The sequence below is a fragment of the Cheilinus undulatus genome, linkage group 4 (assembly GCF_018320785.1).
Source record: "Cheilinus undulatus linkage group 4, ASM1832078v1, whole genome shotgun sequence".
Lineage (NCBI taxonomy): Eukaryota > Metazoa > Chordata > Actinopteri > Labriformes > Labridae > Cheilinus > Cheilinus undulatus.
The window spans coordinates 38,926,839-38,950,942 of record NC_054868.1 but is presented as its reverse complement, the minus strand read 5'-3'; the positions used below and the strand labels follow the sequence as shown (position 1 = coordinate 38,950,942).

At 39.1% G+C, this 24,104-nt stretch overlaps 1 protein-coding gene across 8 annotated transcripts in view; it reads left to right on the top strand.

Moving 5' to 3' along the window:
- Positions 1-24,104, top strand: part of gab1 (GRB2-associated binding protein 1) — an 81,318-nt gene that overhangs the window by 41,276 nt on the left and 15,938 nt on the right. For 6 of the 8 annotated variants that reach the window (XM_041784511.1, XM_041784510.1, XM_041784508.1 and 3 more), the window contains 4 exons: positions 13,250-13,378; positions 13,876-14,041; positions 20,119-20,344; positions 21,074-21,759. In XM_041784511.1, coding sequence (XP_041640445.1) covers positions 13,250-13,378; positions 13,876-14,041; positions 20,119-20,344; positions 21,074-21,759 — 1,207 coding nt within the window. Of the gene's footprint in view, positions 1-1,053; positions 1,184-7,215; positions 7,424-13,249; positions 13,379-13,875; positions 14,042-20,118; positions 20,345-21,073; positions 21,760-24,104 lie in introns of those variants that run through there. The other 2 variants (XM_041784512.1, XM_041784513.1) reach the window with 2 other exon arrangements.

Sequence of the window (24,104 nt, the reverse complement as noted above, 5' to 3'; positions counted from 1 at the left end):
AGCTGGCCCTGACTTAGAGAAAAATTTTAGGGACCAGGTGACATTGCTGTCTCTCTCCTCATCTTTCTGCACCAAAGTTAGCATGAACATCTTTATTAGATTATAAATACCCTTTGTGAAATGAATTTGCACAGTTGTAGTCTGAGACATGAGGCACAACAGACACAATGGACATGAAAGCACAGATTTAGTCTTAAAACAAAATCCTGTACATTTTTGAGGAGGTGTTGGTGTGTTTATATGTTTTTTAAAGCGTTACTGATGTGAAGTGATCAGAATATAGTATTTAACATCTCTCAGTCACTGCTTTGTTTGCAACCTGCCCCTCCTCCCTCTACAGCTACACACTTTCTCTTAGACTACTCGCAGCTTCAGCTTTAAGTTTGTCTAACAATTTTTCTTTCATAATGTTGATACTTTAGGTACAATAAACATAACATATATTGTGCAATTAAAAGCACATGATACACAACCTACAGTATTAATACAATCTTTAAAGATCATCTTTCAGGTAAGGCAAAGCATTTGTCGTCCTGCTTCCTCCTCTCCCCTCACAGAGCTCTGTGGTCAAAGATCTCATCAGTCAGTTGGCAGAGTTTCATGCAGGTTTGTCTTTTATCCCTAACAGAACCTGTCTTAGGGCTGATTAGATGTTAGGAGTTAACTATGCCACTTAATTGAGATTATTTTTCACATGCGCTGAAGTTAGAAAACTGTATTAAGCATTTGGTGTGTTTTTTTAATTCAAGAACTCTAAGAAATTAAACACAAACTGAATAATAGTTGATATTAATAATGCCCAAAATAACTGAGAATAACAGCCTTAGTGAGTCACGCTTTGAACAACTCATAAACCTCTATACCTTGTCATGAAAGTAATGATTCCATGGTTATGTGTTGGGGTACACCCCAGTTTAATTTTTGTAAACATACCACTCACCCTCTAGTCACACCCCTTCTGATTTAGCGGTGGCAGTTTGGAGGGTCTGGGACAACCTGATTACATAGAACAGGAAGTTGGAGGAGGGAGAGGTCACCAGCTACAGACCCTCACACACACTGCAGTACATGATAAAGACAGAAGGCGCAAACAACAACATAAACAGCTCTGGATTCACTCACACTGAGTAACGGCAGCACGATTAGAGACAAAATCAGCTTCAATGGACTCACAGCTTACAAGGTGGGCTTTTTATTCTTAGATCTGCAAAATAACATGGTAAACTTTTTTTAAGGTTATTTAGCTAGATTTGAATATATTTTAGTAGAAGGTGGATGTCATTTAACTGCTAAACCTGCAACATTTCTTTACCATCAGAAAAAGCAGCTCATCATGTCAGAGTTACTATGAAAAGGTAGAATACCACATGGTTTAAGTAGATTTAAAATAACTATGTGTAGAGAAGTTAAACATTCGCTATCATTTCTAATACCCACAGAATCTTAGCTGTCCCTGTATACTCTGGACCTGCAGCTTCTTTTTGTCCAGTTTTGACCAAATCTCTCACTACCTCATTCCAACCAATTCTCTTCTCAGCTGCTCCTTGAATGCATAGCTTGTGTTTGGCAACTGCATTATGTCTATCATCTGAGGCAACATGCAAATAGGAGATACAGCATTACTGTTTAAACTAAATATTTTAACTAGGCCTGAACGACACTGGAATATACTGGCATCTTGATAATTTTTCTTTCTGGGGTATATATTTTACAATTTTATAGTTTTATAATTGTACCTTTGTCTCCATCAAACAACACAGAAGTGTTACAGTGTAATTTAGCAGACAGTTTTGTCATTAAGTGTCACAAAGTGCTTTAAGTCCAATCAGATGAAGGTGCTACCATGCAGTGCTAGAGGCTATGCTCATGGTGTATAGAAGCTTTTTTTTAACCTTAAAACAATCAACATACCAAGTGTTGTGTCACTCACAAAGAGCTGGGCACAAAAACCCAGATGTAGAGTAGGACAGTGCGAGCCAACTGTCATTGGGAGACTCATTCTACCACTGGGGACAACAGTAGAGAAGAGTCTAGCTCAGTCCATAGTGTTCTCTGAAGAGCTGGGTCTTTATCATTCTCTTGAAAGTAGAAAGGGAATCTGTGGCGCGAATGGTGACGAGTCAAGCTTGTGACTTAGGGCCCTGATGTGATGGCAGTATCAGGCAATTAACAGTGAAGTGGCATGTGCTGTCTTGAGTTGGTTGAAAACCAGATATGCTGCTGCGTTTTTGGATCATCTGCAGAGGTTTAACTGTGCGTGCAGGGAGGTCTGCCCATAATGAGTTGTAGTAATCAATGAGCGATATGACAAGAGCCTGTACCAGAAGCTGTGTTGTACACTCTGTCAGGTAGGGTCTGATCCTCCTGATGTTAAAGAGGTTAGATCAGCAAGACCGAGCAATCAAGGCCTCGTGAACCTTGAAAGATAGCTGGTCATCAAACATGACACCCAGACCTCAGCAGACTTAGTGGGCATGAGTTTTTTCCATCAAGCTGGATATTGATCTGATAATGATAACTCAGACTTTGATGGGTTAGTCACTGACTACATGATGTGCTTCAAGCCCCATGACTAACCCACAAAGTCCACATACTCCATGTGTGCAGGGTTGTGGTCACGCTGTGGTTTTGCTCTAACCGAGCAGCTGGAGTCAAGAGATCGTAGGAGATCTATGAGTTCACGCAGATATTGCAAGATCACATGACAACAAGTCCTAACATGAGAGTAGCATGTAAACAACAGATTACTTTGCCTTACTGAAGTTGATTTGTTGTCTACTTCAATAAATTCCATGTGTTTTTTGCTCCTATTATGAGTTTGCACATTAGCAAAATGATAGATTTATTGACCCCATTTTCATGTTTTTGTAAAAACAAAAAAGAAAAAAGAAAAGAACATCATTTACAAAAATCTTGACTGAATTTGTATAGTGCACTAAATACTATGATGCTTATTGTATCTGGAGTTGGGCCATCTCTACAAACCTATTCTTTACCTTATGTAGTGAATGAAATGCTCTCACCTGTTATTGACAATCATATTGGGTCGAACACAGTAATGGTTTTATATTTTTAGGACAAAAAACTTTGTTTGATGCTGAAAACTCAACAGAACAAATCAGGAGCGTTCACCAGAAGGTCAGAAGTGGTGTCCGACTTTGCTGACTTTAACCGCTGTCCAGGATGTTTAACCTCAGACATTCACATCTTCCACAGAAGTCCCTTCTCCTCCCAGCAGGCGGAGGAGGGCTGATGACGTTGGCTGAGCAGCCACACTTAGCCAAAGGCCATGCACTCTTACTTGTACGTTAACTGCCCTCTGTGGTGCTCAAGGATATAAAAATAGCTGTTTAGCAAGAATCCCAGTCATGTCTGGCTAACAAAGACTGATTTATACAAGTTGTAGCACGCAGCATAGAGGGGCTTTTGTCCCTCCCCTCCTTCTCCTTCTGCAGACCTCGTCACCAAGGCCATGAGCGCCAAAATCTCTGACGCTCTTGACACTCCTCTCTTAGAACAGCCTTTGTTCAAAATAGTCCTACGGTCGCAAGGGTGCCTAAGTGAGGCTTAGGGAAGCTCTGTGGTCTGCAAGATTGCGTATTTGTTTACTGCATCTGTGTCAGATTGCAGTGTCATGGAAATATTTTGATGTTCTTTTTTTGCCTCTCTGCGTCAGCAAATGCTAGTTTGATAATCCAGTATTTGCCAAAATATTTGAAAAACGTCGTGTACATTCCCTGCATTTTATTCCTTTTTGTCCCCCAATAAACCTTACATATATCCAAACATTGCACAACAGGAAGGATGCAGGGAAACTGTAAAAAGGGTGTTTTTGTTGTGATTTCTCTGTTGTGTAACTTCCACTTTGTCCTCTTAAATAAGGAAACATTTTCAGGCCCTTTATGCACATTGACACCTTGACAACTATTGAGGTACGTGACCTTCTTAACTGAAGCCTTTCAGACATAATGGACCGAGTCTCTTACAACAAAGTCAGTAGAAAAACAGGTCTCCTGAATAAAGAATTTCATGTTTATTTTTCTACATGAATGCTGAGTAAGGTTACAGCCAGCGACTGATGCCTCATTTACATTTTCTCACCTCTTTTTCAGCGTCTTTCTGATGACACTCATGAGCAGTACACAGATAAATACTGACACACTGCTTGCTGTTTTATATTTAATTTCCTGCCGGAGAGAACTGGATGTGTGAGAGAAGAGCAACACAAGAGAGATTTGTTTTTAATCATATTCCTTTCAATTCACCACGTAAGGTGGTCTGTTTCCTTCTTGTCCAGATACAGTTTTGTCTGGTGTTGATATCTTCAAAATTTAACAACAACACATATTTTTCTGTTATCACAAAAATCATGACCTTCTCTCTCCCCGTCTTCACCCGGTGCTCTCCCTCACACTGTCCCTGGCGCTGTGTTTTTCTGAACAAACAGAGAGGCTGTCCTAGTCAGGATGAGTCAGTGCAGCTGGGGTGCAGGTCATTTACCCACAGCCCACTCAGACAGGACAGATGGCCTGACCACTCTCAGGCTGCTAAGTGCTAACTAGGCATCCAGACTGTGGGAGCTAAGCTAATACTGGCATCCAACAGTTTATCTGGGGAAACCTCAGCTGAAATGAACAAAACATTGATTTATGTAATCCACAGAGATGAATAATGCTTCCTGAAGAAAAAAACCTAATAAGTCACACCTGTTATACAGCTTTACATCCACACAAGATCTAGGACAAATGACTTAAATTAGAGTAACATTGAGTTCTTGATGTCTTTTCCCATGTCTAATTATGTTTTATCTGACTTGTCTATTCAATAAGTACTCATGGGGAGTTGAATGCATTTTGAAGCATTATGTCAAAATTAATTAAAGCGCTCAAAGTACTGTATATAGGTTGAATGTATGAGCCTTACATGGATTGTGACAGAGACAATCTCCTGCTGTTTGCATTCCTCTTAAATCTATATCCCTATTCCTTTATTGATTTATCCTAAAAATCACAAATGTAACAGCAGTACATGGTAGTTATTGTTTATAATGATCTAAGAATGTTGTATTTATATAGTTCTGTTGAAGTGTTGATAAATCTGTCGTATACCGCTATAGGTTCTTTGCAGATAATGTCATGCAACAGTGGAGAACTCCCATTGTGGATCAAGAAGTGATTTCTGCGTGGAGAAATGCCACCCAAAAGACCTTATTTTGAGCTGCTTTTGACAATGTTAAGTGTTCAAAGTGAATAAATAAAAACATCAGTAATTCTTGAGCTACTTTTTGTGTCCTAAGATAGAGAAATATTCATGGAGAAAAGGCTGCAAGTGCAGATTAAAAATGCCTCCATGTGAAGCATGGACGAGCAAAGTCACACTACACTTGTTTATATAGTCTGTTTCCTCAAAGTGATCCGGTTTGGTTCAGTACAGTTTGTCACTGTTAAACACTTTTGAACTCCGATCTTGCTCCTGTTTCTTCAGCTGATGTCTCTTGTCCACTGTTACAGGCAATCTGTCTGCTTTTTTTTAACAGTATGTGAAAAATGTGTGATAATTATTTCTTCCACTTCTTCTGATGATAATTGCAGCGTAAAGGTCCATTTTAAGCTTTGAAGTACTAACTTTCCTCCGTTCCCATTCATTCCTAATGGCTGCTCTTTAATTCCTTACCCCCAATGAACATTTTTGAACACATGATTGCAAAAAAAGTCTTTTTTAGCAGGTATGGGACATGACTTTAAAAATTGAATGGCCATGTGGTTCCCAAGCTTTTTTGGCATGTCAGGATGATTAGGCTATATTATCTGATTTCTGTATGTCTGTAATAGCAAAAAAGGTTTTCTCTTCAAACAGCTGTTAACTTTTGAATGATGTCTAAATGTTCATCAGGGATGTCTAAATGCAGAAAAAAGACAGCCATTAAAAGTTAATTTGCATGTTGTCAGTGGGGTCTAGTGGTTAGTTAGGCTGCCTTATGTGTATTGTAAAGCTCCTTATGCACTATTTAGCAGCTTTTCCAAATGCACTACACTTGTATTTAGTCCATTGCATTCAATGTACAATGTAAGCACATGTTGTGGTTGCAAACATGAACCAGTTGGCACACAAATGAAAACACTTAGTCAAAGAAAAACATGTTCTCTGTGGACACAGTTCAGTGGCCTAAATGCTGCTGCAGTTTAGGCATCAGATATGCAGGATGAGTTTAAGTATGCAGTTTAACAGCCTCTGATGACAGTACATTCACATTAGCAATTAGTTCACTGAGAGGCTTTTAGGCTGCATTAAGCTATCTAAACCATGAAGCACAATTAGCTTTTAAAGTGCAGTAAAACAGGAGCTGGTGGAGCTGGAGTGATGATAGCAGGATGGTTCACTAGTGACATATTTAAATAGTTTGTTACATCAAATTCTTTTAATAGGAGATAGATCTGGCCATACATTTTTTTTTGTAAAATTTTGAATATAGAGATCATTCTACTACACTGGGACACCAGTCATCTTGTTCAGTCAACAACAGTATCATTCATTTTTCTTATTTAATTATTCATAACTCAGTAGAGATGAGTGAGATCAATCTAGTGAACTAGTCACAAGACTTCCATGTTGCACAAGCAAAAGCTGAGAAGCTGATTGATGTGATTTGTCAAAGATTTGAAAAACAGAGGCTGCATGCTCCTGCAGTATAAGATACCCTCCATGTCTTTGTTTTTTTTTTGTTTTTTTTTTTAACATTAATTTGCTTGGAATTCATCGTGGCCCGTGTTTTGAATCCTGTACATTCTAATGTTGTTCCTGCTTATTTCTCTTCTAAATCTTCTGTCTTCTTTGGGTCATCATTTCTGAAGGTGTGTACTTCACCTTCCTCTCTGCCCCTTCCTCTGCCCTTTTCATATTCCAGTGTTGTTGGGTCAGGAGGCCTCTGACGGCAGTGTGACTCCACTCAGTTGGCATCTCCTCCTACCCTCCTCCCTCTGTCATCGTCTTAGTCAGACCCTCAATGCCCCCTCTGTATGGTCCCCCCTTTGGAAGGAGGACCTGGGTGGGCGAATAGAGGGTGTCTTCCTGTGTCTCACCCTATCAGAAGACACTTGCTTGGGGAAAAATATGATGAGGGGGGTGGGGGTGGAAAAGGGTTGGCGGGGACAGCTGCTATGCTAGGGGAGCCCTCCCCATCCCAGACCAGTATCGTCCCATGCTGTCCCATTCCCAACGCTGGGGCAGTGAACACTGGACTCCTACAGGCTGAAGTGGGCTCTGGGATTGTTAAGGGAGCTGAAATATGTTTCAAGGAAGATTTGAATGGATAAATACTACAGTCTGTTCCAGATGAGTTGGAATTAATTGGCTACCATGGAATATACAAAACAAACATCAGGACTAGATGTTTCTATATGTTCTTCATGAACTCTAAGAGGAGGTATGTGAAAGAGCTCAACTACTCTGATCTAATTCATAACATGGTTTCCTTGACATGTATTTGTGCATTTAGACGGTATGCAGGTGTTTGCTTGCAAGTTTTGACAATTCAAAACAAAAAATTATGGCACCTTAAAGATCTCTATTATTGCTGTCCTGGTGTCAGATAGGTATCGTTTGATTTTTACTGGCATTACATCAAGAAAACTTGTGGAAAATTTGAATGTTGAGCTTAAACCTTTAGCAGTCACCAAGCTTTTTTTTTAACCCATTAATTGTCATGAAATGAGTTAACATCATCTAGTAAAGAAGAATCAGGATGACTAAAACGACTAAAAGTAAAACTATTAATCTGATTTCTACACCATGTTAGGCTCTCAAAAAGTCTAGCACAAGATGCTGCATCTATGACAAAGTTCACAGAGTAAAACTATTGCCCTTGGAGCTATTAAGAGGAATAAAAGATGAGGCAATAGATGACTTCTCGCAGAGAATCCCTGTTTCAAATTCACCAAATTTGAACCATAACTGCAAAAGAAAATGGATCTATGTGACAGTTTCTTAGCTGAAGTGTGGTTTTAAATTTTTAAACACATTTGCACATTAGAAAAAGACTGCCGCCTGTTCTCCACTGAGCTGTCACTCAGAAATTCTGTTGCAAAAAAAAAGGAAAAGGACCACTCTAGGCTGCAGCACACATCACTAACACACTTTAAAGCTGTGCTTGTTGGATTTAAAATTTGGTGGGAGGTAGAGGAGAAAACCGATTACCAACTGGCTGCAGAAAAATGTGGAATTTCCTCTAACTGGGTTTTTGGGATTAATGTAAATGCCACTTCCTGTCTTAAACTAATTCCCTTCATTTTCCTCATGTTTTCTGTTTAATATAGAAAGAATAAAAGACACTTCCCTTTATTCAATGTATCTCTCTCCCTGTATTTAGCTGTTTTTTCTACTACAGCACAGCTGAGGCTGGTTATTGTGCATTTTATCACTCTATGCAGTCTTTTGATTTGTGCATCATTAGGGAGGTGTTTGTTTTTATGCATGTATCTGGTGCTGAATGTGTGGTCCAAGTCACTGGTATAAATCAGTGAAAGTGTGTAATTTCACTCAAGGAAATCTGTGTGAAAGTCCACAGATGGAGGAGAAATGCTCAAGCTAGAACACAGCTTGTCATCACAGAGCCTCTACTGTCTGTAAGCATGCATTGTGACTGTGCAGAAATAGTGACTGCAGGGCTGCAGAGCTATGCTTTGAACAGTGATTGACCCCTAACTTCCACCAGAGGAACACTTGTTGTTGCATCCTCCTTTCTGCCATCCTAGACTATTTCCTTGATATCCAAATTTTGCCCTTAGGTTTATTACTGTGTTTACTTTAATGACCGTTAGTGTCATATAATAATCTCTTCTCTTCCTCTGTTTGTTGTAGTTTTTATTGTTGACTTATGATAGCTTCTTCCTCTGCTACTTTTTTAATGATGTAAGAGATTCACTTTGCAGTCATGCAGTGCTTTTTTGGTTTTCTTCTTTTATAGAGGCACATTTTTTTACAAGTCTTGTCTTATAGTTTTCTTTGGGTGGTTTTATTTGCACTTACATACGTAATGTCCTGTACAGCAGTATCACCTTTACCTGACAGAATCATATTTGATAATATTGGTTTTATTTTGAGGTCTCAGTTTAGTTTGCAAATCTTGTTCCTTGATGTCATTTTGATCACCTATGAGGCCTCTTTTTGTCTCTTAACTCAATAGCCAACTGTTTGTCATGAATTTTCAGAAAAAAAAACTTATACTCAAGTCAGGCTCCTGTGTCTTGTGTGTGCTTCTTAAAGTGAAGGCTTAGCCCCAAAGTTAGCTGTAACTTTGGCTCTGCAGTAGACAAACACTAGAAGTCTCCCCTGATAATTCTGAATACAGCTGGGACTCTGAAGCAGGAGGTTGAACTCCTTTATTTCTATAATTGAAAGTGAAATGCTGTCAGAGTTTAAAAGTTTCAAGACACTGCGGCATCAGTCAACGCCATGATGTCAGTTTTAATGTCACCTCCAAGTCACTGTTGAGCATCGGATGTCACTGTTAACAGACATAGTAAAGATGGCATCATCAAATGTTCCAGATAGTTATATTTGTTAACTCAGTGGTTGTTCCCATTTCTAATTCCCCTCTGTTGCACATGATTAAGGGGTATGCTGCATTTTTTTCTTAGTATGATGAAGGCATGACCTGCTTTACTCTGCCTCTAATTGGCTAGCACTAGCAGCTATTACCCTCATTGTTTATTTAAGGACATCATGGTAAGCCTGCCAGAGGCAGAGTTAGGTGGGTCATATTTGGATATCAAGAGATGGCAATGAATCTGGTGGTGCTACTTTCTTTCAGCTTTTTTCCTAATTATAATTTCATAATAATTCATAGTAGCTGATGCAAAGCTGCAGAAGTTGAGTGTTTTTGACATATCGCTGACATCAGGTCAAAACCTTGTATCTCCATCTTCATGATTTTAATTTTTTTGATATATCACGATATTGATCAGCCTTTACATCTGTCAAGTTTTTACCAATTTTAAAACCAATACAAGTGTCAAAAAGATGTTGACTTTGACCATGAAGTTTTGAATTAATTGAAAAATACAGCTTTTTTATTTCATTCCCGGATAAGTAGTGATTTTGGAAATATGAGACTTTGGTCTGACGCCAGGGTTATGCAAGATCAGTCTAAGGCTAGCGACACATTTGACGATTTTCAAATCTTAAGCATTTTTTAAAAACATGGGAGACCACAGATCAGGACGAGTTTAATGACTGTTTAAAAATCTTATAACCATCTATATGCACACACACGATGACACAGCCAGATGACCAAAGACCAGACAACACCCTACACACAGGAAAATGTGATTTACAGGAAATGTGACTTAAGAATGAAAATAAACATGGATGGTTATCAAAAACCCTTCACAACAGGCTGTCCTGTCATGCCTTACAGTTGATGCAAATATCATAAAACAAGGCAAATATGGGTTTGTGTAAAGTTGTGTAAATGTACTGATGCCACCTGGTCTGCTGGCTCTCACTGGTTGTTGTGGGTATCCCATCAGAGGCATTAACATCAAACATGTTTGTAATTTATGATTCAAGGTCTGGAAGGCTACGATTTGGAGATTTGGAGCATCAAGATTATTATGAGGACACCATACATTTATTCTGTTGTATTCAGACAAATAATCACTTGCGATACGCCCTCACAATCATCAGTGGGCGCAAATCTGGCCTCAAATCGGGCTCAAAATCATGTGGTGTTTGGCCAGTCTAGCACAGGCCCATTACCTTACCTGGAATCATCAACAGTTTTATTCATGTGCTATAGAGTCACTGAGTTTTGCTTACAGGGTTGACAAATGGTTTCACTCTTACATGGGTCTTTAAGAGTAAATTGGCTTTACTGTTGCACACATGACAAAATCTGAAAATATGTCCTGCCTTTTCTCCATGCTTTGGTCATGACAGCAGTGTTACTCACTCAGACATATTCTACTAGCATAACATTACTATTTCCTGTGAGGTTTGTAAAGCCAACCTTACTGATCATGTTGGTACTGTAGAAGCATTCTCAGAGAAGCTACTTTGGACATCTCTCTCTTTAAAATCAGCTGATATTTATCTCAACAGTCTAAACTTAGAGCAACGTGGGGATTTTCTCACATTTACACTTTCAGTTCCTCACCTTTAAACATTTCCTAAGAACACTTGAAATTTTCACTCCTTTTCATTTCTTTGTCTCCTTCCACTCCTACCATTTAAGTGGAGCAAACCCTTACCATGTTGCCATAGTAACCTGGCTACACATTAAAACAAAATAACCTGTCTTACATTAACCATTAAAATGTGGTTTAAATTTAGAGTTTTTATGGCACATTTGAATTTGAAAGAATAGTGTGGAATTTAAATGCAGTTAGCTGAATAAGTGCCACTCAATTCTTTTGCAAAACTGATTAATTGTTTTGATAGTCAATGATTAGTTAATGATCAAAACAGTCATTAATTGCAACCTCACTGTGAAGCACTTTTGTCAAACAGGTTCTAGCTTCTTGCCTCTGTCTTCTGCATGTACAACTTACCATTTAGTCAACACTCTCACCCTGGGCGGGCCTGGCCTCACTGTAACCTAAGCTCTGGGTCCTTCTGTTCCCCACAGGGTAACTTGACCCAAGACTGCTTTGTCATGTGCCAGAGAGAGAGCGAGAGAGGGAGAGAGAGAGAGAGAGAGAGAGAGAGAGAGAAAAAGAGAGAGAGAGAGAGAGGTTCCTTCTCCACACCCACTGTCTTTGTCCCACCAACACAACACAGACCCATCAGTGTTGTTTTTGCACATTCAAAGTAAAATTTTCTATTTAAGTTGGCCTGGTCTTAAAGGATGTATACTTAATATGTCTAAGCCTCATTGGACTGTGTGTGCGATTATATAATAGTCCTTTTGAACTGCAGTGTGTGAAACGTGCATCATGTGTGAGTGCAGTATGTCAGTGTGGGATGTGAACAGTGTTTTCTTTATCTGTGTAACACTGTGTGTGCTGTTTATTGTTTTAGCGTTGTTTGTCCATGTGATCCCTGTATGCTTTGCCTGCAGTTTAAATATGGGGGCTTTGCAGGTCTGCTTGTTTCTTCGTTCTGTTTGTGGAGGGAAAGGTCTGACGCTCTTCATGCTGTCTCAGTGCAGGGCTTGGCCCTCTAACAAAGGACACCCTGTAGAGGGAATAACAGCCAAGGGATAAAGAAAAACTCAAGCACACAAGATTATTAATACAGTCCAAATCACACCCCAAAACAACAGCGGCAAAATTTCAGTTTTCATTCTTCATATTCTGGTGGAACACTTTCTGATCTCTTTAAAATGATTGACATAATCTGATAGAAACAACCACTGCTGAGTTTGTACTCACATTACTGGGCACATTTTTTTTTTAGATAAATGCTGCTCTATTCTGTCTGAGTGTACATAGTGCCCACACATATATGATGCAGCTGTTGGAAATGCATCCAAATCAGTATTGCTCATCTCGCATGAAACCCTGCAGTTTCTCAGAAAAGTCTCTTCAGTGTCTCAAGGGGAGTTTATTTTAAGTCAGAAACTAAATGCTCATAATCCATGACTCTCCCAAATCAAAACATCACAAATTACTCCAGTCTATATTTAAATGAATTGCTGCAGGTTATGATCTAAATAAAAAACTACAAACACCATGAGTTGGAAAACCCAGCACTCTGTTAGCTTAGCAGCAAAACTGTTCTGCCTCTGGCTTGATATTTATTTTTTAAAGCCACAAAAGGCTCCTAACTTTCACTGACCTTTTTATCTTTTAGACAACAAGACATGATATGAATGCTGCACATGATATTTGAACAAGATCAGACTCTGTATGGATTTTTATTTCAGCTGGGCATCTTAAATTTCCATAAATTTAAACTTCCATAAATCATCAACATCCCACCTACAAGAGATGTATTGCTTAGAATGATTTAGAAAAGACTTAATTGCCCATTTCTCTTTATTGATTTAGTTCTAAATCCCATTCAGGGTGCTAGACCAAACTATGCGGCTTTTGTTCTGGTTATCCCAGACACATTTTTCTGGTTCAGGCCTCTTCTCTCTGGCTCTTGCAGCTGGTGGAGAATGCACACAGAGACCCAAGCTATGCTAGCCCACATTGGCTAAACTGAAAAAATAAAGCATTTGGGCCAGCCCGTGGTCAGTTGGGAATGGAGCCGTCATTGTGAGAACACACATATAACCTTTGGCCTTGTTTCTCTGCTCACCCTGCAGGCATGGAAGAAGCGGTGGTTTGTTCTTCGCAGTGGCCGTCTGACAGGCGACCCAGACGTGTTAGAGTACTACAAGAATGACCATGCCAAGAAGCCCATCCGCGTGATTGATCTCAACTTGTGTGAGCAGGTATGATTCATTAGGACTACTGGACAACATAGGGTCCCAGTTACACTTTACTGCTGTAGTAAACCAAAGAAAAACTTGGTCTGAAATCACACTCATACACCTACACCATATGTTTATGTTTTGGGGAAAAACTGTCTTATAAATGCAACTTTAACTCAGTTATCCAAGCAAGGATTTGGTATCCTGTCCAAATTATGATTACATTTTACACACTATTTACCAGGGCTTTAACTCATTATTATTTACATTAAGATGTATAATTATAAATGTGTGGTAATCGTGAAACTGACCACAACTTTCTCAAGCCCAAGACTGAGTACCTTATATAATTTGTTTTAATGATCTGAAAGTGAAAACATGGAAAGTTATTCAATTTACTCTCATATGATAGAAAGTAATTAGAAATTCTGTTCATGCTGAAACTCATGTCTACATTTTGGCTGTTTGATTTTTAGATCCTTTTTTGACTGATTCCTCACTGTTTGTTGCCTCTTCAGGTGGATGCCGGGCTGACTTTCAACAAGAAGGACTTGGAGCACAGTTTCATATTCGACATTAAGACCATTGACCGTGTCTTCTACCTGGTGGCTGACACTGAAGACGAGATGAACAAGTGGGTTCGCTGTATCTGCGACATCTGTGGTTTTAACCCCACTGATGATGGTAAGGATTCACATTCAAACACAGCCTTTATCCAGTTCAGTCTGAGTTGAAAGATTGGATCAGATCTCTTTCTGCATTCACCAAATCATTATAGGTCAAGATGCATGATTTGATATCTACCAGTTCATGTTTTATAAAAAGCCAAAAAAACCTGAAGGAACAATATTTTCAATGTTTCTACTTTAGAAAATAATGAATGTAGGATCATTTAAGCAACCTTTATTTGCTAGGGGTGCACAATATTGTTGGCATGACATTGCTATCAGCAGATGTTTGCTAGAAAGTAAAATATCAGCAGATATTTATAACCAATATTTTGGCTATAGAAATTTGCCTATATCATTTGTATATGATATGACCTAAGGCTTGATAACCAGATTTTGGCCTGATTATATTGTCTCAGTCCATCGTTAAATGATAGGACTGAACTAGAAAGGTCTGGAATGAGTGCATGCATCCAAGGCATCCCATGACCATCCTTTGATGATACCGACATGTCATAATTTTTCTTTCCTTTATCGACCTGATGTCAACTTGTATCCTGATGCCTACGTAATAGGATAGCATTTACTCTGTGATTTTTAATCATTGTTTACCAAAGTGACGTTATACAGTTCTCCACACCCAATCTTTCTGTCCTCTGGAGATCTTCTGTTAGCATGCAGCAAAGCCTAGCTGCGTTGTTAGGCTAACTGGTCTAATTTTCTTGACATCATACCACATTCGTACCTCAAGTTCTATTTAAGGGATAGCTAGTCCATGTTTTCTTCTTATCACTGCATAGGGACAGTTGTTTGTGCTTTTTTCTTTTCAGTGCACTTGACTGTTAGTATCACGCACAGCGCTTCTGTAGTAGCTATGTTTGACACTGGTAGACTTGCCACCTTGACGACCTATGAACTTGCGCACAGTTGCAATGACACTCAAAAAGATGGTATAGCCTGATCTGGCCATTATGTGGTCTCATCTGCTCTCGCCCCATCCTTTGTTGCCTCTCCCCTGTCCTTGCTAGAGTATTTGAGTTAGAAAATTCAGTGACTTAAACAGCTTTAAACAAACATTAGTGGATTTTCTTTACTTTTTAGTGGAGAAAGAAGATCAGGAAGGGCTTTAAATTTAACCGTAACTCTGAGCTCAGCTTTCCTCAAGGCGTTAAGGCTATCTTTATAGAGATTGCCATGTGCCAACCAGTCACCAGAGGTCTTATTTCTCCCAGAACAATCCATGGTTTTGTTGTTTTGATTACCTTTGTTTTCATCATTCAAATCAAGAGCCGTTTGTCATTCAGCTGCTACACATAGTTGTAAACAGCAATCTGTAATATGTTTAATTCAAAAGTGATATACAGACTTTCAACAAATCAGTATATCATGGACCACAGCTGCCACTCTTGACCACAGTTTTATGCAATGGCAGTCTTCATTTCAAAAACAACAATGCAACAAACAAAACAAAAGCTAAAGTCTTGTGTAACTACTGACTGCTGCTGATTTAAAGCAAATAATGGAACAGTGCAAAAGTTTTCATAGACTAGTTTTTGTACGTTAGCTACTCTTTTGATACCACTACCTCTCAGATGCCCTTCGAAGAGGGAGTTAGGTAAACCATCTGAATGTGCTATAATGCTTCTATTCAGCAAAGTTCTCACTGAGGTCTAATGATCCATGTGTTGATCCATGTGTTATGTAGCAGCTCATGTTACTCTTGTTCCCAGTACTGGATAATCAAAGCATTGTGTGCCAGTCATTCTCACTACAACTCTCTCTGCCTTTATTTTATTCTTAACATATCCCAGTTTTCTCTAACTGTCTCAGTGTCTTAAAGCCTTTTAGGCATGACTATTTGCATCTTAAGTATTAAAAAGATTGCCTTTTTTTTAACTTAAGTTTAGCTTTTCAGTTTGATGAGAACTGGCAAAAAAATTGACCCATGTGTTGTTTGACATACTAGCCACTGAGGTTCTTTTTGTTGAAGAATGCACTTTTCAAACCTGGCAACCCAGCCACTGATTATGCTGCTCCAAGGTTGTCCTCTGCTGAGTATTTTGACTTTTTCTCTGTCTCTTTTACAGAGGAAGTAAGGCTGGGCTACCCTGATCCCAACATTCATCAATCTCCTTTAACAGGATTATTGAAACTAGCCGTTAAATAACGTGAAAACAAACAACAAGCATATTCAAGGAGAAACTAGGTCTTCAGGCAAATATTTAGTATCAAACCTGCTTCATAGTTCTTATTATAAAAGAAAGTCTCCCTTGTGCACTTGCTCACACTTCTCCATATGTGAGACCTAACTCCCACTCTTGTGTTGTGTGTGGCCACGCTTTAGTGCTTCATGGCTCGGCAGATAATAGAGGAGGTGGGGAGCATTAGGGGAAGGACCACTTACATGAGAAGAGGGGGTTTTCCTCTTTTCCTTGATGAATCAGCACTCTGAGCTTCAACAAATGAATGAGAGAGAAAATGAAGAAGGTAGTGGAGGAGGGAGAGCAGCAAATGTTGTTCTGAAAAGATAGAGATGTGCTCTTAAACGAAGAGAACAAGACGACCTTGTGTTAGATAAAATCATGTCAGTTATAGAAGAGAGTGGGAGGAGAACTGAGAAAAGAGAGAAAAAGTAGAACGATGCTGAATGAAAACAGAAGTATAAATCAGCGAGCATATGCATCAGCCATGTTGGCTCTGAGTGCAGCGCAACAATCAGGTCAAGTAGAAAGGTTTGAAAAGACTTAGACAATTGTAAACTGAGTTTGACAAAGCAGAGATCTTGAGGGAATGCTGTCTGAGGAGGAGAGTATGGACCACTCCTTTAGTACAAATTACACCCATAAGAGGGTTGCATGTGTGGTCTCCTGAAGCTGAACAGTGTGCTTTATTTGAGGTTTTGTTTCCACAAATTTGTCTACCCAAGTAGGAGGTGAGGTTACAGATTTCTGTTGTTAGCTGAAAATGTTTGAAAGTTTCCCATCGTGTGATAAGATGAGATGCAATTAGGCTACTTTAGTTTGGGGCTAAATTTAACAAACAGTACAGTGTGTTTTCCCAAGGAAACAAATCAATCTGCAGGGTGTTCTGATCAATCTGCAGCATGCTGAGCAAGTCAACCCAGACATCCCTCTCCCCGGCAACACTTTCCAACTCCCTCTGGGGGATCCTGAAGTGTTGCCAGACCAGACAGGATCCCTCCAGCCCTTTCTGGGTCTTCCTCCCATCTGTGCCCGGCAGATCCCCAAAGGGAGGGGCCAGGAGGCATCTTATTAAGATGCCCAACCACATCAGCTGGCACCTTTTGATGTGAAGCCTATCTCTAAGGCAGAGAAAACTCATTTCAGCCACTTTTATCAGCGGCCTGTTCTTTAGTTCATTACCCAGAGTTAGTGAACATAGGTGAGGGTTGGGAGGTATATCTACCGGTAAATCAAAGCTTTTCCTCCTGGCTCAGCTCCTCACCACAACGGACCGGCACAACGCCTGCCAGGGCTTCTGCTGGGTCTTAAAGTACTAAAAGTTGATAAATCAATTAAGTGAAAATTAAGGCTTTTAAAAAATCTTAACTAATCCTAAATGCAAGACTATGAGGTCTTAAAATTTGTAGTTTTTTAAGGTTTCATTTTCACTATGAGATTGTAACTTTTTTTTCTGTTTGTTTTTAAAATTTTATTTGAATCACATATGAGAATCTTTTGGATCCATGCCAGATCGGACAGTGCTGAGCTGTCAGTGCATCCTCAAAGCTCCGCTGTATCTCTAGGTGGAGCTGACGTGCAACATTTGTAAAAAGTTCCTCTAAGACTGTGGTTAGGCAACTCAAGGTCATTTAACAAAAGAAAAGACCTTGCATTGTCAGCTAGCTACCTTGTGGTATCAAACCAAGGTCTTTTTCCTTATATTCACAAAATTCTCTAAGAAAGCTCAATTCAAATACTATAAAAAAAGAAATACCACTGGCATTATCTTTTCTATATTGTTACATTTTTATCCTAGAGGTAGCACAAAACCATGTAGCTAATGAAATGGGTTAGAAATTGAAAGTGCTATGGGGTCTTAAAAAGCACAGGGGTTTTGAAAAAGGTCTTGAGAAGTATTAAATTTGATGTCAGATTTTCTGCATATACCCTGGCCTGCAGTACTGCTGACGCTGCACCAATCTGCCTGTCAATCTCATACTCCCTTTTGCCCTAACTCGTGAACAAGACACCAAGATACTTGAACTCCTTCCCCTGAGGCAGAGACTCACTCCTTACATGGAGAGAACAGTCCACAGTTTTCCAGCACTAGTGAATTAAACGGTATGTAATGCCAGTCAGAAAGGCAGCTGATAACTGTCTGCTATTATATGGATTTGGACAGTGAGTTTCAAGTGTTCCATAACAGGAGCAATTGAATTTTACATTAAAGCTTAGTAGAAATCTAAAAATGTAAATTGGCATATTTTACACTTAAACAGGAAAAACAGAAGTTGACCAAGGTCATTTGGAGAAATTAATCCAATATATTGACTGGATTGTATTGAAATCCTAGAGATCTAGTACCAACTTTATTAAGCAACTAAGGGATCTGTTTATTTAAGTTGGATTTTTATACTTCTCACTCTTGTTTTCTTTTATATGTCAGTCTAAACCAACTAAAAGATTTATTATTTTGGAAGGTATCCTTGATAGCATTTAAAGATTGATACTTTCCTGGAATAGATCTTATATTTTGGCACCTTATTTTCCAATTTTACATCAACACATGACATGTTTTTCTATTTTTTATGTCCCCTCTGATGAACCTCTGAGCACTAATTGGGCACCCTCTTTTTTTTGTTTGAATATTTTCTCATTCAGTGATATGGTTAATACTGGAAATGCAAAAGGACATACCCAACAAATCCCTACATTGATATCCAGGATAGTCTTCTGCTTACTCTTTCATCAGACTTTTAAATTTAAACAACCTGATGCTTAGCTTAAGGGTACGGAAGAGTATTAGGGCCACTGAAAAAAAAGATTTTGAGATAATTTTTTTTTTTTCAATTGTGAGAAAAAAGTCAGAATTCTGAGATTAAAGTCAGAATTGTGAGATTAAAGTCAGAATTCTGAGATTTAAGTCAGAATCCTGAGAAAAAAGTCAGAATTCTGAGATTAAAGTCAGAATTCTGACTTTAATCTCAGAATTCTGAAAAAAAAAACATTTGAGACTTTTTTTTTCATTTGAATAAAGTCAGAATTCTGACTTTTTTTTCTCAGAATTCTGACTTTAATCTCAGAATTCTGACTTTTTTCTCACAAGTGAAAAAAAAAAATTCATCAAATTTTTTTTTTTCCAGTGGCCCCAATACTCTTCCGTATAAGGGAATTTCTGGTCAATGGTAATCCATTATGTGCTTTATTATTCTGTGTTTATTCTCAAAAAGCCTCTGCATAATGTGTTAGTCTGACCAGTCACTCATTGACATCTTCTAGTCCAAGTCTGACAAATGCTGATGGCATATCATCTTAAATCAAAACAGAGCAGAACTGATGTTTTTTTGTATATCTTTTGGTTTTATACTCCCATGCCAACATTTTCTCTCATATTTACCCATGAAATCAGAGTTTGTCCTACAGGTAAGTCCAAACCTTTCTCTAAATCAGCAGTTAGGTGTGCAGAATGCAAGTAAAAATTGATAGAACAAGGCAGAAAAACATCTTCTACTGACATCTGCTCATGCCACGTTGTTTCCTGATGGTTGATGTTGGTCACCAGAGCCATTATCAGCTGATACACTATTAAACCAATGCATCTGTGCATCCCTTATCCTTTGTGATCAAATAAGGGCTAAATTACAGTCATGACATTGCCTTTTTTATGCTTAAGCATTTGGATCTGAAGGTTAGGGCTTTTTTCCATTAAAGCGCATGTATCCCTTTGGTGTCACTAGAGGTGATGATTAATTAAGTGGCAGCAACGGACTCAGCATGGTCAGTAGAGGGAAAACCCTGTAATCATAAAGGACCTTTCAGTGTTGGTACACATTTTTTGACATGCTTAAGGAGATAACATACACCCATTCATAAGAAAGTTAACACAATCCCTCTTTTTTATGTCCTGCAGAAGCAGCTAAAGCTGCTCACCAGTCGGTCATCGGAGGCCTGGTAGTGGATACCCCCCCTCACCCAGCACTGGGTAATATTGTGGGTCCAGCAGCAGTGCTGACCAACGTGCCCCCTCCATATCAGCCAGTCAGCGTGCGACACCTGGACTCTCAGTCAAGCTCAGAGGAGCCCCAGGATTACCTGTGGCTGGTCAACTGTGAGAGCAAAAAGCCTGAACCCAACAGGTGAGTTTGTTTGTGTGACTGTATGTCCATATTGTATGTGTGAAGCTTCATCTTCAGCTGTTACATAAAACTTTCTGTACATTTATCCAGCCCATTTCTTCTACATTTACATTTATCTCTATTGCCACTCTCTGCTGTCCTTGTCTCTGCTGTGTGCTATGTAGCTCTAAACAGCTTCACTCTCCATTGGAGGGAGACCAAGAGTATTTACTCCTGGAGGAGTGTGAGAGCAAGACTCTTCCTCCCCAGGCTAGTCTGTGAGTGGCCAGCCATCCAGCTGGAACTGCTTGGTTGTTTGGAGTGTTACATATGTGTTTAAAAAGAGACACACAAACTCTTGCACTGTTCTGTACTACATACTTGTGTAGATTTTACATGTTTTTTTTTATAGAACTCTTGTGCATGAACCTATGCGCTTGAATGTTGAACAGTCCTCTTGAAAAAATCAGAGCTAAGTGAGTTGTGTTTTCCCTAACTGTACTGATTTTGTGTTTAGATGCACATTAAGAATTTACCCTTGAATGGCAGAGGACCCCAGTCTGTCATTCCACCCAAAAATGATGCTAATACTGACAGACGTGCTAAGAGATGTCTGCAATAACTTTGAGTGACTAACTGTGACTTGCAGACAGTGCTGTGAAGGCTTACCATGACTGATGGAATTCTCAGTTCTCCTGATTGAATGTTGGGTTTGAAATTCTCTAATGTGTATGTGTATTTTCTTCTCAGAGCCCATGCTGAGTGTTCTAAGTCTACCTCCTCAGAGACAGACCTGAATGACAACCTCCCCTCTCACCGCACGCCCACCTCCTCCACCTCCTCTGCTAAACACACCTCACACAACGGCTTCTTCCCACTGCACCCGGCCCCTGCTTCTGCCTCATCCATCTACGACTCGCCTCCATCGCGCGGTGCCTCGCTCTCGACAGACAGCGGCCTTTACCACCTCCCCCGCAGCTACTCCCAGGACACTGTGCTGCTCCCGAAGTCGTCCTCCTCCCCCTCAGCCAACCCCGACAGCGGGGAAGGCTCCGAGCTCTACGTTTTCAACACGCCGTCGCGGAAGGCCTCAATGGAGACACAGATGCGAAACCTTTCCATCAGTTATGATATCCCGCCTACACCTGGCGCAAACTGTACCTACCAGGTGCCCCGCACTTTGTCCGCATCGACGGGTGTGGGAGGCACCGAGGGAGGGGGCGATGTAGTACCCCCTCCGAGACCGCCCAAGCCTTCGCTCAGTTCAACCTCAGGACCCCCACCTCCCCCTGCTGAGCGTTCACCTACGGACACCTATCATGTGCCCCGCTCAGCCTCAGAGACAGACGGAAACTACTGTGTGCCTACTAGTGCTGGGAATAAGGCTTTACGCAGCAACACTATTGGGACTGTGGACTGTTCACGCCTACGCAAAGGTTTGTGTCTGGGAGAGTATGTTTTTTCTCTATTTCTTCTTCATAGTGCACAGATTTCATTTGCATTGGATCACTTCTATTAGATTAGAAAATGTTCTGAATGATCTTGAAACATTTAGTTCTTTACACACACAGCATTGTGTTTATATACAGTCATATTTTTCATCAGCCAAAGCTTCATAAGGCTTCTGTGCAGCTTTTATGCAGCCAGTCCTAACCTTTTCACTTTCTTTTGATGGATGATAAGAGACATCACGAGAGCTCTTGGCGTGTGTTCTCCTCGCTGCAATCCCTGTTTCACCTTTTCTCTTGTGCTCTGCTCACAGCCCATTCAAACTGTCAAACCCTTATCAGGAAGAACACAGAGCACACTGTTCCCTGTAGATGTCTGCTGACTGTTGATGAATTAGGAACATGATGATAGTTCATGCAGCCTTTCTACTCTTATTGATCCGTTATAGAACAAAGTTATGACATTACAAAGCAGCCAAGATACGATGTAAATCATTTTTTCTGAACCAACACTTGTTGATTAAGTCCTTTTTTGTTACACTTGTTGATTAAGTGCTTTTTTGTTGCACCAGTTCATCATCAGCCGACATTTTTGTTGGACATATGCTTTTATATAAAGCCATTGACCGTGGGACAATAGCCCAGTCTTGTCAGTCTTACAAAGAGAGAATTATACATACATTGTCTCCAGAGGATATCCTCATGATTAAATAGTATCAGGGTGCCTACAGGGTCTTAAAGGTATTAAAAGGTGATAAATCAATTCAGCCAAAATTACGCATTTTAAAATGTATTAAAAAGTCTTTAATGCAAGACTTTAGGGTCTAAATTGTGTTGTTTTTATTGTTATATATTTTATTTATTTGATTCTATTCATCTAAAGAGTTGACTTAGTGATTATAAGAACCCTGAAATCAGGTATCTGGTAGGGCTGGGCAGTTTATCACAATTGAGATTAAAACACAATATACCCTACACCAATTTTCAAACTGCAGAAGGTGCACTATTTCTTTGACCTGAAATATGTTTAAAAATAGCAGTTTAATACATTTATTGAAGCAGATGCTGCATATCATGCAAAAATTTGAGAATAATTTGCAAAAAAAATCCTACTTTCCTTGTTTTTGATCATGTTTGCCTTATCAAAAATGTGAAAGACATAAAATTATCATACCCTGCAATACAGTTCATATTGAATTTTCAATAAGTCTAAATAATTGGAATTTGATATTTTTTCCAAAATCTTCAGCCTGAGTTTAAGCCACCAAATACTGTATTCCTTATACAGTGATCCTGATATAGAATGAATTATTGTTTATTTATTAAGAAATACAAGATTAGGGACTTGAGCAATAATCAAAGATGCATGATGCTGGATTTGTGATGTTTACAAAATCAATCAGTAATATCAATATATATTAAATATCAATATATTTAGGTGTAGTACAGACCTAAATCTTCAGTCCTTTAAACACACAATCTAAAGTTTAAGGATGAACAAATTAGCGCATTTCAGTCCTTAAAAACAGACTTTAAAGTTTAAGGAATGATGATGAATAAAGAAAAAGACTTCAGCTGACACAGGTTTGTTGGTCCTGTTTAAAACTCCACTAACTTATTTGTTTGTAAGGCCAATATTTACAGCTGATAAAGGCAGATTTATACAGCCAAATCATCGCTTGTAAATGTTAGCAGAAATGTTCATATCTACCGATACAGTAATTCACTTTCTAAGCCAATGGCTGCCAATATGGATATCATCGATAAGATAGAGCATCCCTTATAATAATCTCATATTAAATTGCATTATTGGGGAAAAAATCTCAATGAGATTATTTTACCAAATCTTTCAGCTTAGTAGCTTTTTTCTCTTAAACTAATCTCAGTATGCTCCAAGAAAGCTTGATTTCCATACTACTGAAAAAAGACTCCTGGCATTTTCTTTCTTTTCTCACATTCTTGTCTTACTATCAGCCAAACATATACACATCTATGTTGTAAGTGTAACTGCCTAGATACTAAAGATGCAATAGGTCTTAAAATGTATGAACAGGGCCTTAAAAAGGTCTTAAAAAGTATTACATTTAATCACATTTAATGAAAGATTATCTGTATATACCCTGAGTATATTACTGGGGTCTAAACTATAGTTAAAACTGGTTAAAAACTGTGTTTTAAGTGGACTGCAACAAAGTCTCAAAAAAAAGAAATACAGCCTTCATTAGAAAACAAAGCTTGTGCTTCGACCCTGGGCCGTGCTGCTGTGTTAATTCTGTAAACAAACATTTTGACAAGATGGAATCACTGATAGGCTTCATTTGTGATTTAAATTG